Source organism: Mauremys reevesii, linkage group 7 (assembly GCF_016161935.1).
Source record: "Mauremys reevesii isolate NIE-2019 linkage group 7, ASM1616193v1, whole genome shotgun sequence".
Taxonomy (NCBI): Eukaryota; Metazoa; Chordata; order Testudines; family Geoemydidae; genus Mauremys; species Mauremys reevesii.
In genome coordinates this window covers 66053611-66069135 of record NC_052629.1, presented here as the reverse complement: position 1 = coordinate 66069135, position 15525 = coordinate 66053611, and the positions used below count along the sequence as shown (strand labels likewise).

The following is a 15525-nucleotide window of genomic DNA, read 5'->3' as shown; positions in this document are numbered from 1 at the left end:
ACCCCAAAAGGGAGAAGAGCTGGAGACTCCATGAAGGCTTTCGCTGTTGCCATTGTCTCTACATGGAAGGCACCCAGATACTCTGGTGATAGGCAGTGCTATAAAACCTAAAAGAGAAAAAAACACTTGAACAACTTTAAGTTAACAGTGTTTTGTGTGTGGGAATATATATATTAGTAGATCAGTGTAGGATAGGGAGCTTACCCATCTTGGAGGCTATTGTCATGAGTCTTAACTTTATGTGGTGATGCAGCGTTGGACCATCTTGTGGTGCTGGGGCACAGAAAGGGGAAGAGAACATTGGCAGGAGAAGAAATGGACAGTATCTGAAAGGAGTTTGGGTTCTGAAGCAGGCCCACAACCAGCCACATGAACGTCTATGAGTCAGCAGCAAGGGTTTGAAAATGATACCTCCAGCACCAAACCACAGACTTCACTTACTAAAGGAGTAACTTCCTTAGCTGGCTACAGTAGTAGGCAGTTATCCTCTTTGTCAGTGGTGTCCAACTTCCACTCCCTCCCAATTCCACTCCCATTCCTAGTCCCATCTCCAGAAACTCCCATTCTCCCTTCTTATCCCTCCTGAATTCAGTCATTGTCTCTCCCGTCCCCCACCACTGTAGGGTGCCATGACAGGCAATAAAGTTCATTGGACCATTTTGTTGCCTTCAGAGGAGAAGGAGAACCAGTGGCAGAGACGCCAGTTCTTCCCCTCTCACTCTGGGAGGGTGGGGGAACCAGCAAGGGGAAAGACCTTTCTGAGAGAAGAGGTGAACTGGGATCTCCTTGCTGGGACATCTCTCCTTCCCCTGTCAAGGGCTTCTGCTTCTTCCCCCACTCAGCCCTCTCCAAAATGCAGATGTCTTTTGCAGTAAAGGTGTCAGGAATCATTTCACCCAATACTGAAATGCAGCTACCTCTGGGGCCAAACAGGGTCACTTTAATAGTTTTCCAAGAATGGTAGTCTTTGGCCTTTGAGAGTGGCCTGGGCAAGGTGGTTCAGAGGAAGGTACAAAACACTCAAAGTCAAATTCACTCCTGGTGTAACTACACATAGGGCCAGATTACCAGAGGTGGTATTTTCAAAAAACCTTAAGTGCCTAACTTCCATTGATTTCAACAAGTTAGGCAGCTCACCTTTGGAAATCTGGCCTTTACTGTCCTCAGTGGAATTACACCATGGCTGAATTGGCCATCTAATCATGAGGCACCGTACCATTGGAGCAGATGCCATCCTGACCCAAGGTGGGGATCAGTTTATGCTCTGAAGTTTATACACTTTATTGACAGGCTCTATGGTTTAATGGGTAGCACATTGGCCTTCTAGATTTATGACACAATAAGTTATTCAATGGGTTTGAGTTTGAGCCACATTTGGGAGTTAGACTAGATGACCCTTGCGGTCCCTTTTAACTCTATGGCTCTACAAAGCATTAATCTTTATAATTTGGATCTGTTAATGTAATTGCAATAGCTTCATACAACTCTCTATATTCATGGGAGTGTATAATATAGAACCATAACTGGGCTTTTTTGCCCTTAAGGACTTTATATGCCAACAAACTGAAACAGTCTTTCAAAAAGTGTAGCTTGGGACTTAATTTACTTAGGCATTGGCACAAAAAGTGACTGGGGCTAATCCCAGTGGATCTGAGCTTGCTGATGGTACTCAGGCAAAAATCCTAGAAAGCTTAGTGTGAGTTTTATTTGAATAATGACTACAGGATCGAGCGCATAGGGATAGATGTTTTGTTTTGTTTTTTCAATTTTGCCATGGGAGTTTAGGGCCTGATTCAGCACCCACTGAAGGCAATGGGAATGTGTCCATTGTTTTCAATGAGCATTGGACCAGGCCTTAGAAGGGAAACTGACCAATGTAATAACATTGCAATAACATATATTGAAGACGTATTTCATAATTTTAATGGAAAATTAAATAACTCTATTACAGATTAATTAAAAATATTCCACACATTTGTTTAATACAGTAAAAACAATTTGGCAATTTGCTAATTACAGAAGTTGCTATTTACAGACAAAGAGAGTTCCCTACAGTATAAATATTTTCTCCAGCTTCCTGCAGCAGACATGTCTCCAGAAAGTTACTGTTGAACTTGAAGAAATTACAATATTTGCTTAGCATTGTGTTTTGCTGTTTCTAATGTCTATCCTGCCTTGTTAACCTTTATCATATATAGGTCCAGAGCATGTGACAACGTGGAAAAAGGCATCAAGACATGGCAGGCATTTCCCATGTACACACAGCAGAAAGGGCTGTTCCTGCAGCCTGGGCAGCATGGTCTCCCGCTCACTTTAGAAAGGGTAGGTATCAGTGGAGTGTAATGGGCCATGCTGGGCAACTGCCCATGCAGGAGCTGGTGTGCCAGGCAAGTGTTGGATCAAGGCTGAGGAATAGCTCTGCCACTATGTGCCCAGCACTGTTGGGGCCCCCTTGGTACTGGGGTGGGACCTGACCCTTAGGGCTGTAGGCCTGCAAATCTGGAGCCCATGCAAATAGAGCAATTGCCATATTTGCATATTTGATAAATATGTATTAGGTCATTTGCATAAAATATGTCTCTCCCCCTCCAGGTTCCAGCCCCCTCTCTGAATCTGCCCACAGACATGCTTGGCCATAGATCCCCTGCCTAACGCGTAGTCCCCAGCTCTCACCAGATCTCCTGGTGAGAGGAATGTGCTCTTACTGTCCTGGAGGATTTTTGGGGGGTCTCTATAGTTTAGTCTCATAGTGGCTATGAAGGACACTAACCATAGAGGAGCAGTCTTCAGAGACCCAGCTCCCTCGGAAATGGGCACTAGACGGATACGCAGACTGGGAGCTGGCATGGCCTGGGACCCAGCTGCAGAGGATCCCCCCTCCCCTCCAAGCATGGAATAGAACCCAGAAGTCCAGACTTCCTCCCTCCCCTGTTCTAACTACGAGACCCCACTCCCCTCCCACAGCCAGGGATAGAACCCAGGAGTCCTGGTTCTCAGAGCTGGGATAAAAGCCAGGAATCCTGGCTCCCTGCTCCAACAACTAGACTCTAACCAAACAGAGGTGTTTTCTAAAAATGGTTCTGCCTAAAATGCTCAGGATTTTATGTTATAGCCCGGCTTAAGCCAAGTTCTGCTCTGTCCCACTGGTTTGTATATACAGAAGCACCCCCCACTCCTTCCCTGCATTGTCACCACAGGCCAGGCGGCATGGGACCCTTTGAAAAGCCAGCAAGTCTGTAGAGTTTGGTAGCATTCTCCTCTCTGCTGCAGTTCCATGGGTGGAGCCTGGAGGTGGAGCCATTTCAAAGCTGACTGGTTGGCTCCCCCCTTATCTGACATGTTGTTAATCTGAATGTCACAAGAGCTGTGCATAGGTGCTGGAACTAGGGGTGCTGGCGCCCCTCCAGCTTGACGTAGAAATAACAACCCAAATACATGGTATCCGCCTTCAGCACCCTCACTATAAAAGTTGTTCCAGCACCACTGGGGCTGTGGAGAACGGGTGCACCGAGGCCAGATGCAAGTCAGTTGCAGGCAGAAAGGGCTCTTGTTAGTGACAACCACAGCTCGTGGCCACCATGTCTTTATAATTCTTAAGGACAACATTCTCATTGTCGTCAAAGTACATAATACTGATGGAACTCAGTTTGTCTGGGACACAGCACGGCGTGCTGACGTCTTTGGACAGTTTCAGCGTATGCACTATGGACTGGACGGTAGCATGGTTGGTCGCTCTTAGACTTTCCCCTAAGGGGAACAGGCAGGCCCCTTTGCAATAATAAGCCTTGTAGCCACGTGGGAAAATGATCCACCCTGCCCAACCAATTTCATGGAAGTCGACGAAGAGATCATTGAGCTGGCATGGCACGATTTGGTCTTTGGGGGAGAAGGAGGAGGTATCCCGAATTCTTCTGCTTTTGTTCACTCTGATGTTTGCAAAGACCTCGTTTTGGTGAGGTAGGTGTGATGAAGTATCATCTTCAGGCAAGGATGGCTGGAATTCTGAAAGCAAGAGGACACGAAGGGGTAAGGAAACCTTTGCCATGAAGAACACTGTATTTCTGTCTATACGTTGGGAGGAGTTTATTGCTCTCAAAGAAGATAGTCTCCATGAAACACATAGATTTAAACAAAACTGGGTAACGACCATGACACTTATGCTTCATCTCTACTATGAGTAAGGGGTGTGGTTGCTCCTGTTCGTATACACATAGGCTAGCTTTCATTGAGCTAACACAAATACAAACAGCAGCGCAGCTGCAATAGCACAGGCAGTTGCAGTAGAGGCATGGCTTCGCCATGTGCATGCTACCCATGGCGTAGTCATGTCTCCACTGTGCTACCCGTGCTTCCCTGGCTACACTGCTATTCAAAGTTAGTGTGCGTATGTATACACAGGCAGGAGAATCACATTCCCAGCTCAGAGTGTAGACATAGCCTTAGACAATGACAGTATTATAAATCTTAAATACTTATACATTAGGCTGCACTTCCCTCAGGACCAAATCCTGAAGTCTTCTTCATAGAGTCATAGATTCCAAGGCCAGAAGGGTATATTGTGATCATCTAGTCTGATCTCCTGTGTAACACAGGCTAGAGAACTCCTCCAGAAGGATCCCTTTTGAACTACAGACTAGCTTTAAAAAAAATTAAAAATCCAATGTTGATTTAAAAATTGCCAGTGATGGAGAATCCACTACGACCCTTGGTACATTGTTCCAATGATTCATTATCCTCATCCTGATCCTATGTTCAAAATGTACGCGTTATTTCCAGTCTGAATATGTCTAGCTTCAACTTGGCATGCAAAACCCCAAAAGCAGTGAAAAAACAAAAGCAAAGGCTCAGGAAATCATGAAACTGTTGGAGACTGCACAGCTCCCTGCACTACAGAGCCAAGTCTGGTTATGTCTCTGTATAAGAAGGCAGAGGGGAAACGGAGAGAACTAGAGAAACATGGACAGCCCAGATTTATTGACCACAAATTGTAGATGGGGCAAAGGTTCCCTACACTGAGAAGCGGGATTCTGTCTCCAAGCCACAACATAAAGTCCTTTTACTGGACAGGGAGCCAGAATTTCACTGTAAGCTTGACACTAGGCAGGGTCTGTTTTACTTTTTTTTCTAGTCAGTTTTACTGTCTGGTTCTCATCAGCCAGCACAATGTTGTCTTGTTTGGGTCCTTTCTGATGTACAAATAAGGCTGGAAAGTTTATTTTTAAGTTTTCTTTATTTGGATGTATCAGGACTGTAAAAGACTAATCTCTCTTAGCTCTTGTAAAGGGATCAGTGGGAGGTGTAAGGGATGTTTGTTGTAATTTAAGAGGTGAGGTATTGAACAGTCAACAAAGAATTCCATTATTCAAAGTGTCAGTTAGTCATTGCAGTTAAATCAACATTTTAGAATACAAACCAAAAGCAAAAGCAAAAAAAGTTTTAAACTGCCCGACTAAAATCCCCTTCCCTTTTGGGCAACTGAACTTCCATTTTGTGATATCATCATTTGCATAAGCTCTCCCGTCATGTAGAATCTTCCAGCCTAGACAGGACCTGCAAGCCTAATGTAAATAGAGAAGAAGCAGAACCCTTCCCCCTTTTTAAACAAACAAAATAAAACACCCTTTTGGTTTTTATTATGAGTCATAAAGAAACAAAAGTAGATATAAAAACAATATATTTTCCTTGGCAGGTCACTTTCTTACCTAAATGAAATAACTAAACGTTTTCTACTCCTTTTCTTTGCACAGATAGACCTAAAATTGTAACTCAGCCCCTAAGGAAACCTTGGCACTGAACAAAAGAGGGTTACCCAGCCTCCTGAGTGAGGGGCCAAGAAGCCTCCTTAGTCTCTCCGAGGGCTTTTGCAGACCTCAGAAGGTCCACAGGAGTGAAGGAGTTGCCTTCCTGATCATCTGTTCCCCAAGCTTAGTGCTCACTGAGTCCCTCCTCTCTGTGGACCTCCTGAGATCCTACCCAACCCCCTGTCCCCCGACTGCCCCCCAGAACCTCTGCCCCATCCAACCGCCCCCTGCCTGCCCCCTGGGACCCCCAGTCCCTTATCCAACTCCCCGGCCCCCTTACCATGCTGCACAGAACAGTATGTCTGGCAGCCACGCCGCCCAGCCGGAGCCAGACATACTGCCGCTCTGCTCAGCAGGAGTATGCAACCCCACTGCCCAGAGCGCTGCCTGTGTGGTGGGAAGGAATTTTCCTCCGGGGCAGACTGGCAGAGGCCCTGGAGGTTTTTCGCCTTCCTCTGCAGCATGGGGCACAGGTCACTTGCTGGAGGATTCTCTGCAGCTTGAGGTCTTCAAACCACAATCTGAGGACTTCAATAACTCAGACATAGGTTAGGGGTTTGTTATAGAAGTGGATGGGTAAGATTCTGCGGCCTGCTTTGTGCAGGAGGTCAGACTAGATGATCATAATGGTCCCTTCTGACCTTAAAGTCTATGAGTCTATGAGATGATTTGTACTTGGAGCAAGAGCATTCCCCTCTGAGGTACCCTAGGAGGTTTGTCAAGTAGAGAATACAGATACTGCATAACTCCATTTTCTAACTGCTTATGGCCCTGTCAGGATGTTAGGTACATAAAAGTGACAAATCATCACACTTAGTATTAAAGACATGATTGTGGGAAACAAAAGATAAAAAACCAACATTCTCTCAAACATGCTTTCGATAGTCTACAGGGAAAGAAGGAAAGATGGTATGAGCATATCTCTACAGGGGCAGAGTTAAGGTGGCTTGAGTGCCTCGTTTGAGCAGTGCAACCTTACCTCTGCATTCCTGGGTTCTCATTTTTGTTTGTGTTATTCTGTTTGTTGTTTACCTGCTAGAAAGGTAATATGCACTGAAACCCCATATGAGCCTGCAACCTTAGCTTCATAGCCATCACATTTTTTGTGGGAGATAAATTTGATAAATAGGAAACCTTTGTAGTATAAATTCCAATTTTTTTCTTTAACTTACTTAAACGTTGCATGGTGGACACACACACATACAAAATCTGAGTGACTCTTCCAGCCTGTCTTCCCTTCTGGCCCTCTTCTCTCCCTTCCGCCAGTGTATCTCCTTTCCCCCCTTCTGCTTGCTACCCTCCCTATCATTTTGTGTCCTCTTCCCCAGCACTACTTTGCATTCCATGAGGTGCTGAACTCCACATATTGGTGGAGTTGACATTGCATGCTCATAGGCTGGGAGTCACTGGTTCTACACCTTTGACTAGAATGGTGGGCATGAAGAGAAGACAGTTAGGCTGGGTCTGTAGACTGAAGATTACAAACTTTTGCTGGCATAGCATAGCTGTGTTGGTCAGGGATGTGCTGAGTTGTGTTTTGGGACTGACATAGCTGTGCTGGTAAAAGCACCTAGTGTAGATGCAGTTATACCAGGCAAAACTGCACTTTTGTCAGTATAACTTGTTTTGCTCATGGTGGGGCTCGAATAAGCTTCAGTTTTGCTCGTCTAAACTGCCTCCAAAGCAGGAGTGCTTTGCCTGTCTAGAATACTAGTATCACTATACCAGCAAAGTGCTCCTAGTATAGACCTGGCCTAAAATGTCTGGTGACCCACTTCAGGAAGTAAATAATAAAATGATTATATCAAAGCAAGCTTTTGACAGTGGCAAACCCGAATCAGTTTCAGTGTCAGAAACTGCATGTGACTAATGAAACTATCTGCAGAAAATGCATGAGGAAGTAACAGAACTAATTAAAAGGAGCTTCAGTTCAAAGAGTTACTGTTGCATTGTCTTACCAGTGGAAGAGGGCAGGAAGCTGAAAGATTTCTGTCTGTCATTATTGGTGAAGAGGACCAAGAAAGCATTCCTACTGTCTCGCATATTGTGCCGGCTCTTGGCAAACTTGACGAAGTTGGATTCCATTTTGGTTTTAGATAGATGAGTTGTAGTGATCAAAAAGCCATGGTTAGTACTGCTGTTTCCAACCCATTTGGAAACCTCGGAACAAAAAAGAAAAGTGGAAAAGATCATTTGAATAAGTCTGTCTCATTAGGACTAAATAATGTTTATATCGAGGAAGAAGGAATAAGCAAACGATTGTCAGGATAGATGTATATTATTATGAAGACAATAGTTGTAACTGCCTAGTTAAGGTTAAATTGAGTTTTGTACTTAAACCGTCTTTGCGTTGTATGAAGCATACAGTGTAACTTCCCCAAAACCACAGCCCTTACCTTTAAATACAGAATTATTTTTTGGAGAATTTACTAGTACATTGATTGATTAATCTATGAGTTAAAATTAATTTTAAAATTGATCCTTGGCAGGAATGTAGAACCTTTTTTCAGACGTCTCTTTTCCCAAGTAATCTTAATAATGGAATAATACAGACTTCAGACTTTCCATATTGTTAAAACTCATTGAAATCTCTCACACAGGCTACATCTGAAGACATTAGCAATCAAGCTAAGTTATTAACAATAGCTGAATCTGACTATTATGATTGTGGACTAACAGGTAAGGCTAAGTCACTCTTGGCTGAGGCCATTGTAACATCAGAGGTAATTCAACCAGTCATCCACAGCATGCTTGTGAATCTGATCTTAAACACATAATAAAATAATTAGATAAGGCTGATAGTACAGATTTTCAACTCATTACTGATATCAGATGGTTGATTTTGTTTTTTTAAGTAAAATTCCCCACACCAAAAAAACAGGTTCAGCTGGAGATAAGGTTGAGAGTACATATCAATAACGTAAGGGCATCTCCAAAACATGTATTACAAACCAAAGAGATTTAGAGTTAAGGTTACATTTATAAGGATCCAGAGATATTAAGGTATGGAAAATACAAAGCTAAAGCACCCACATAACCTTACCTCTGCCCTATAGTGATGCCATGAGTGTAAAAAGAAAATGAAAAACCAATTTCTCCAAGAACTCAGTGCCATCTACCCTGGGACCGCAAACATTAAAATGCTTTAATCATAATTATGTAGTTATTGTATGCTGTTACTCTGAGCAGAGTTAAGGTCATTTGGCTGTTGCAGGCCGTATACTGCTACCAGTTAATAAGCTCAGGTTATCGGTCTTGTGGCTTTGGAGCTAGAGAATTTAAGGTTCTATCTCTGCTAGTGCCCTGAAGTTTTGGTATCCAGCATGAAATTCCTAGCCCATGGCCATGAATTTGTTACAATATCTTTAGCATAAAAAACAACATAATTAAGAATTCTCCGCTTACTGTCTGTGTGACATTGAACACCTCCCAGCCTTCGGTATACAAAGACAGTAGTCTGGATGAAATGAGATTTCTTCTCTGCGGCTTACTTCCCCTGTCCAAAAGCTCATACACATCCACCTTGAATATGGTAATATAACAAAACAAAATTAAATGGGGAACAATTGATTGTCTCCAGCAAAGAGGTCAGCATCAAAGAAACACATTTCCTCCACTTCCAGGATGGATTCACCCTGTCTGTTGACCTGGACTGAGACTAAAAAGTTGCTTCTGGTCAGCTTCACATAAGGGCAAGAAGTAATGTAAATCTACTAAATACCTACAGAGAGGTCTATCTAGATCCCTAACCCTAGATAGATATATACACCTAATCCTCAGTATTTTTTTAGGGGTATGTAATAAATAAGAACCTGTATATCTGGTAATCATAATGAAAACATACATGGGGGGGAGGGATAGCTCAGTGGTTTGAGCATTGGCTTGCTAAACCCAGGGTTGTGAGCTAAATCCTTGAGGGGGCTGCCTAGGGATCTGGGACAAAAATCAGTACTTGGTCCTGCTAGTGAAGGCAGGGGGCTGGACTCAATGACTTTTCAAGGTCCCTTCCAGTTCAGGAGATTGGAGATAAAAATATTATTATTAAAAAAAAAAAAAACCCAGAGATTATTCTCTCAGCACTTGGATATTATCTCATGTGCTAAGAGCCACACAAAAAGAAATATCTGCAAATGGAAAAGTCACCGGGCCATCTATTTTTTGTCTCTTTTGACTACTTGATATTGTCCCAAGTTTCAGGTTGCCCCATTGGGTTTGCAGGCCACCTGATTCCCTAGAGATGGACTGGCGCTGCAGAATTTGGATCTGGATTGCAAATATCTCAAAATCCGCGATAGCTTGGCTGTGGTTTGAGCTCACTTTCAGGGATCACCGAGCTGTCCTGTTTGCTTTTGCACAGATAAACCAGTAGATTGTTTGGCAGCATGGATGTTTCATTGAAAAAAGCTCAGGGGGAAAAAGAAATAGCATAGCAACAAAACGAAACACCTGGTTGTATTTCTTTGCTTGTTGAAGTCAAACTTCTAAATTGCTGGCAGTAATCACATAAAACACAGGATAGTTTCATGGGGTAGTTGGTTTCAGTCTCATTTCTTTCATGCTTGATTTTTTTAACTTTGTTAGCTTAAAGACACTACCTGTTGATTAATTAGTCATTTGTTATTATTGTTAATAATATAATCACCCACTTACTTTGAGAAAATGTTGCCAAAAAGATTTTTGTGGCACATGGTTTTTATTTAGCTTGAAAACTCTGAGCTCAGCTTTTAGCATTTGTTCATTCCTCCCAACCGAAGAGATGTTGAAGTAGAAATAAGACTGATCAAAATAATCTGGAAAAAAACCCAGGACTATTAATAACCAGTCCAACATGCAAGACACAGAAAGAATACTCTGATTTTCCAGGAAATGGCAATGTCACCTGCAGTAACAGAAAGAACTATTCAAATGTGTGTATTAAAATAGTGATAGGCTTAAGACAATGAAGTGAAAATAGAATTAAAAATAGATCTTCACAGCAAACCAAAAGCATATAACCATGCAAGAGCCAGGCCGCTAATAAAATGGAGCAAATTGAATTTTCTGTGCACAGGATATTTTAAAAGAATTAAAAAAACAAACAAACAAAAAACAGACCTGTGTTTATTTTGAATTCAGAATGTCCCTCCTCCCCCTGCATTCACTAAGTAGCAATGAGTTTGTATCAAAGGCTTCCATATAAAAGTGTAATCTACAGCGGTCACATAGGCACAAAACACCTTACATCACCCAACACCCTTCCACATTCCTACACATGTACACACCAGCATTCCCCTCCACCCCCATATACAGCCCTGCTCTCCCCACAAACCCATTAGTTTCAGTGGAGTTACACCAGGGGTGAATTTGCTTCCCTAGCTTTGTCTTGTCCCACTTCTCCTAACCCAGCCTCTCTCCCCCATCTCCTTCTCTGTGGTTTACCTCGGTCTTCAAGGCTCCGTACCACGTTGCCCTCCAGCAGCCCTGGGGCCTTCGTGATCCCATTGGAATCTGCCACCTTATTGAAAAGATCTACCATAAACTGGGGTGGCTTCCTGTGAGGCAGGACATCATGGGGCAAGGCCTCAATGTCAAAGACCTCCTGCAGTCTCCGCATGGCTTCGGCGACAATCCCTTTCCTCTGCGTCCGCACGGGCACCCTGGACAAGTGAGCGGGGTCACAGAACAGCAGGAGCAGCAATGCAAGGCAGTGCCAGGCCTGGGATGCCGCCATGTCAACTGGATCCTCTTCGGCTGTTACAGGAGGAGAAGTGCAGCTACAGCTCAGGCGTGCTCTGGTCTGGAGTCTTTGAGGAGTGCAGAGCTCCAGCAGGTACTTGTCACTGGCAGCCAAGCCTCCCAAATGGGCTGAGAAATCCACCCCACCAGTTCTATAAGGCAGTGTGCAGGGAGTGCTTGGTTTTGCATGAGAAATCTGAGCTTGGTGGTGGTGTGGTCCTGGGCGGAGTTCCTGCAAGTGAGAAAGTGGACAAGCTATACAATTAGCTAGCTAAACAGCCTGAATCAACACATCTGACTTACTCCTTTATTCCAGGCCTTTGTCAGCGTCCCTGCTGCAGCTAGCCACCCTCCAATCACCAGAAGAGGGTGGGAAAGATGGACTTTTCTGTTCTTTCTAGGTCTAAGATACAGTCCCCCTTTTCAGTCCTTGGCCTTAAACCTGATAACCGTGCTAAGCATGCACTGCTTTCCCTCATCAAACACCCCATTGGATGGTGCTTTTCCTGGCCAGCTGGGTTATGCAGGGATGGTCTTGTAATGAGACCCACACCCTACTCCCATTATTGAAGCTTAAGGACTGTGAAAGTACACATACAGGGATTCAGTCTCAATTAGGGGAGTGTCATTTCCACTCCTGTAAGCATCAAAGAAGCCATTTGTTTGTAGTTCCCTGAATGTGCAATACCTTCAGCTGCCTCTCTTCTTTGTCCTTCTGTAGCCCTCATGCACTATTCGTTAGAGCAGGACGGAAGGAAGGATGGGCTTGTGGTTAAGGCACTGGAGTGGGGCTCAGGAGATCTACGGTCAGTTCCCAGCCTCAGAGAAGAAAAGGCAGAAGTTGGCTGTTTGTATGATGGGGCCCCAGGCAATTGCCCTGCTTGCTACTGTCTAGTGCTGGCCCTGGCTTTCATATGCAGAAGAACAGTTGTGGCAAAGGCAGGCTGTGGAGTTTTTACAGCACGTTGGGGCTGGGCCTCAGAAAAAAAAAAGGTTGTGAACTGCTGGTTTAAAGGGCATACAAGGAGGGTGAACAGAAGCAACAGCGAATTCCCTTCATTCTCATCTTGGCCTCATAAAATTCAATTCACAGAGGCACTAAAATGCAATATCGGTAAGCCCAAATCTTAGGCCAGCTAAGCCGCCAGATCGCTGTACCCCCAGAAGCCTAATCGTGTTATTGTTCCCTGGTACCAGCCCTTCCTCACCAGCTGAAGGACAACTACCAGTTGAGTCCAGAAACAATTGAAAGAATCGTTATGTGCATGTACAGTGCCCAGCATAATGGAGCTGGAGACTCAATGCTACCATAATACAAATAAATAATAATAATACAGAAGAACAGCTGGGTCTGATCCAATCCCGCTGGGCCAGGCACTCCCAAATTTTGCAAGTATGAGGCTCAAATTCTGGATCTGGAATTGACACTGACCAGATCTGTCTCTACCTTTTGGGAACAGCAAAGGAACCATTTGCCCCTTTGCACCTCATGCATAACATCTCATGTAAATGAAGTTGAGCAACATGACACAGAAAGTTTTGCTATTGTCCTTTCTGTTTCCCTTGTGCTGTTTTAAAGACACAGCATGACAACAGGAGCCTAGCAGCTTTGGCGGTCCTCAGCCCATGCAGGTGACATCCACCTCTCCATGGCAGCTAAGCATGGTATTACATAAGAAGATGACCTCAGGTGGAACATGAGCAGCACAAGCAGATGAACTAAGCAACGATGGACCCTGGCACAGATCCTCTGTCTCCATGCAGATGTCTCTTAGGCTTTGTCTACATGAACGTGTAATTTAAATCAGCGTCTAAACCAATTTAGTTAAGCTGGTGTAGGCTCTAGTGTGGATGCTCTTATTTTGGTTTAAGTGGCTTACTGTGAGAGAGAGCAAACCAATTTCTAATTGATTTATGTTAAACTGCAATAAGTCCTTCTTACCTGGAAATAAGAGCATTCACACAAGCGTCTGCACCAGTTTAACTAAACCACACCTTGAGTCAAAGCAATGCAGTTTTCTCGGGTAGACAAGACATCAGTAAATAAAACTGCACAGAACCAGCTGCTGGCAACCCATCCCCTCTCAGGAACTAGGTGAAGTATTAGTGGAGTTGTGTCTAATAGAACATTTGCAGTGTGTTTTCCAGGACATGTTGTGTAGTGGGGGCCAGAACTCGTGCATTCTTAGCTTTGCTCCTAGGACATGTCACTTCATTGCTCTGCATCTCATTTTTCCCCATCTGTAAAATGGATCTAATAATAATGAAACTGGGCTTCTCTTTGGTGCTTTCCTATATGAGGGAATGAAAGGATTTTACAGAACTTGTTTCATTTAGTGCCATGATACATTTGTATCAAGTAACAAATCTGTTGCTGCCTGGAACTTCATGGTGGTCACTGTGCTGCACACTGCGGCCACTTGTCACTTTGGGGTAACAACCAGTAGAGAATTCAGATTGTCCAGCTCTAAAAGCACGAGCCACTACCACTCGGAAGAAGAGAATACCTACCAGCTGCTAGCAGAATGGGGCTTGTGATACACAGCTGAGCACTTAGGAATCCATCCAGTAGAGGGCCATGGTGCATCTCCTTACTAGCCAGTTCCTTATAGTATTATCATCAGCCTCATTTTGCAGATGGGGAAACTGAGGCAAAGAGAGACTGAATGATTTGCTGGGGTCACACAGGAAGTCTACAGCACAATCAGGCATACGACCCGGATCTCTGGAGTCCTAATTATTAGCAGATTATCCTTCATACCTGGGCACAGCATGCTTATCATATAGCTTAACACATTGCTTGTAAAAACATTGGTGTGAAAACTACGTGTGAAGTATACATTGTTTTGATTTTAAAATAAGGCAACTCTACAAACTGAGCATTTTACTAAAGCACACTCTGATTAGAAAGATAGATAAATCTATTCAGAGTTCAGGAATGTCCCTGTCTGTGTCACATGAAGCCTAAAACGTCTGTTAAGTCAGTAAAACAAAATTGGAGTAACTATAAGCGTGGCTGAGAGTTCTGTGTGTTCAGTATATCAGCAAGGTGAATTGTTACTGGGTGTCATGGTTTGTTACCATTCAGTTGTTAAGATCTGAGCCATTTTGACTTTACACATTACACTACATGGTGCACAGCTGCAGTAAGGTGTGACTCTATGCCATGCCAAGAGTCCTAGACCACTGTGATATCCAAGTTGACTCAACCAGTCATCACCCTTACTCTTCAGCTAATTTGAATGCAAAGATTTAATTGGTTATATGAGCGAGAGACTGCACAGATCATGAATTACTTGGCTCAGTGGCCACACCCATGCTCCCAACTGCCACCTGCACAAATCAACACAAAACTCCCAGCACAACCCCTCCGACACAAACCAACACAATCCCCCCCACAACACCACCATCAGCACACAATGACCCCCAAACACACATTGCTGCAGCACACACCCTTTATTTGCCACCCACACAAATCAACACAACTGTCCCAGCACAACACACACAGTCACTCAACCTCACTCGTACTTACCATAAAATCATAAACTTGAGTGGCAAAGCTGTGCGCCCGTTTATAGCAAATGGGTGTGCACTGTGAGCAGGGTTGCATTCGAGAAGGTTGCATATGAATCCATGCACTTCAGAAACACTGTTCACTAATCCGTCACAGCTAATTGTCAGTCACATTAAAACAAAGCCAAGAAAAAGAAAATATTGATGAGGATAACAACATCATCTCACAGTCGCATAGCACCACTCAGCCTGACAGTTCTCGGGGGTGTAAGAAATCATACATGTACAACAGCACTGAAATGCAGCCACTTCTGGGATGGAGTTTGGCAGCTGGACAGCGAACACCGCAGTGTGTAACACTGGTGTAGATGGGAATGATCTTTTTGGCCAAAGTTGTAGAGGCAAATCCCTGCTTTTGTGAGAAGAGTCATGGGATCATTGTCTATGCTGAAAGGAGATAATCTAAAAGCATGTTGTCTTAGGGGGGATCCTTCTT

The 15525-nt window shown here is 43.9% G+C and overlaps 1 protein-coding gene across 1 annotated transcript; it reads right to left on the bottom strand.

Moving 5' to 3' along the window:
• Positions 1 to 3550: 3550 nt before the first annotated feature.
• LOC120409511 (bone morphogenetic protein 2-like) lies at positions 3551 to 11511 on the bottom strand. The gene is made up of 5 exons (XM_039547737.1): positions 11220 to 11511; positions 10452 to 10591; positions 9207 to 9323; positions 7760 to 7961; positions 3551 to 4002 (listed from the first exon to the last, which is right to left on the bottom strand). Exons 1-5 carry the CDS (start codon positions 11509 to 11511, stop codon positions 3551 to 3553), a joined length of 1203 nt encoding a protein of 400 aa, XP_039403671.1.
• Positions 11512 to 15525: the final 4014 nt, after the last annotated feature.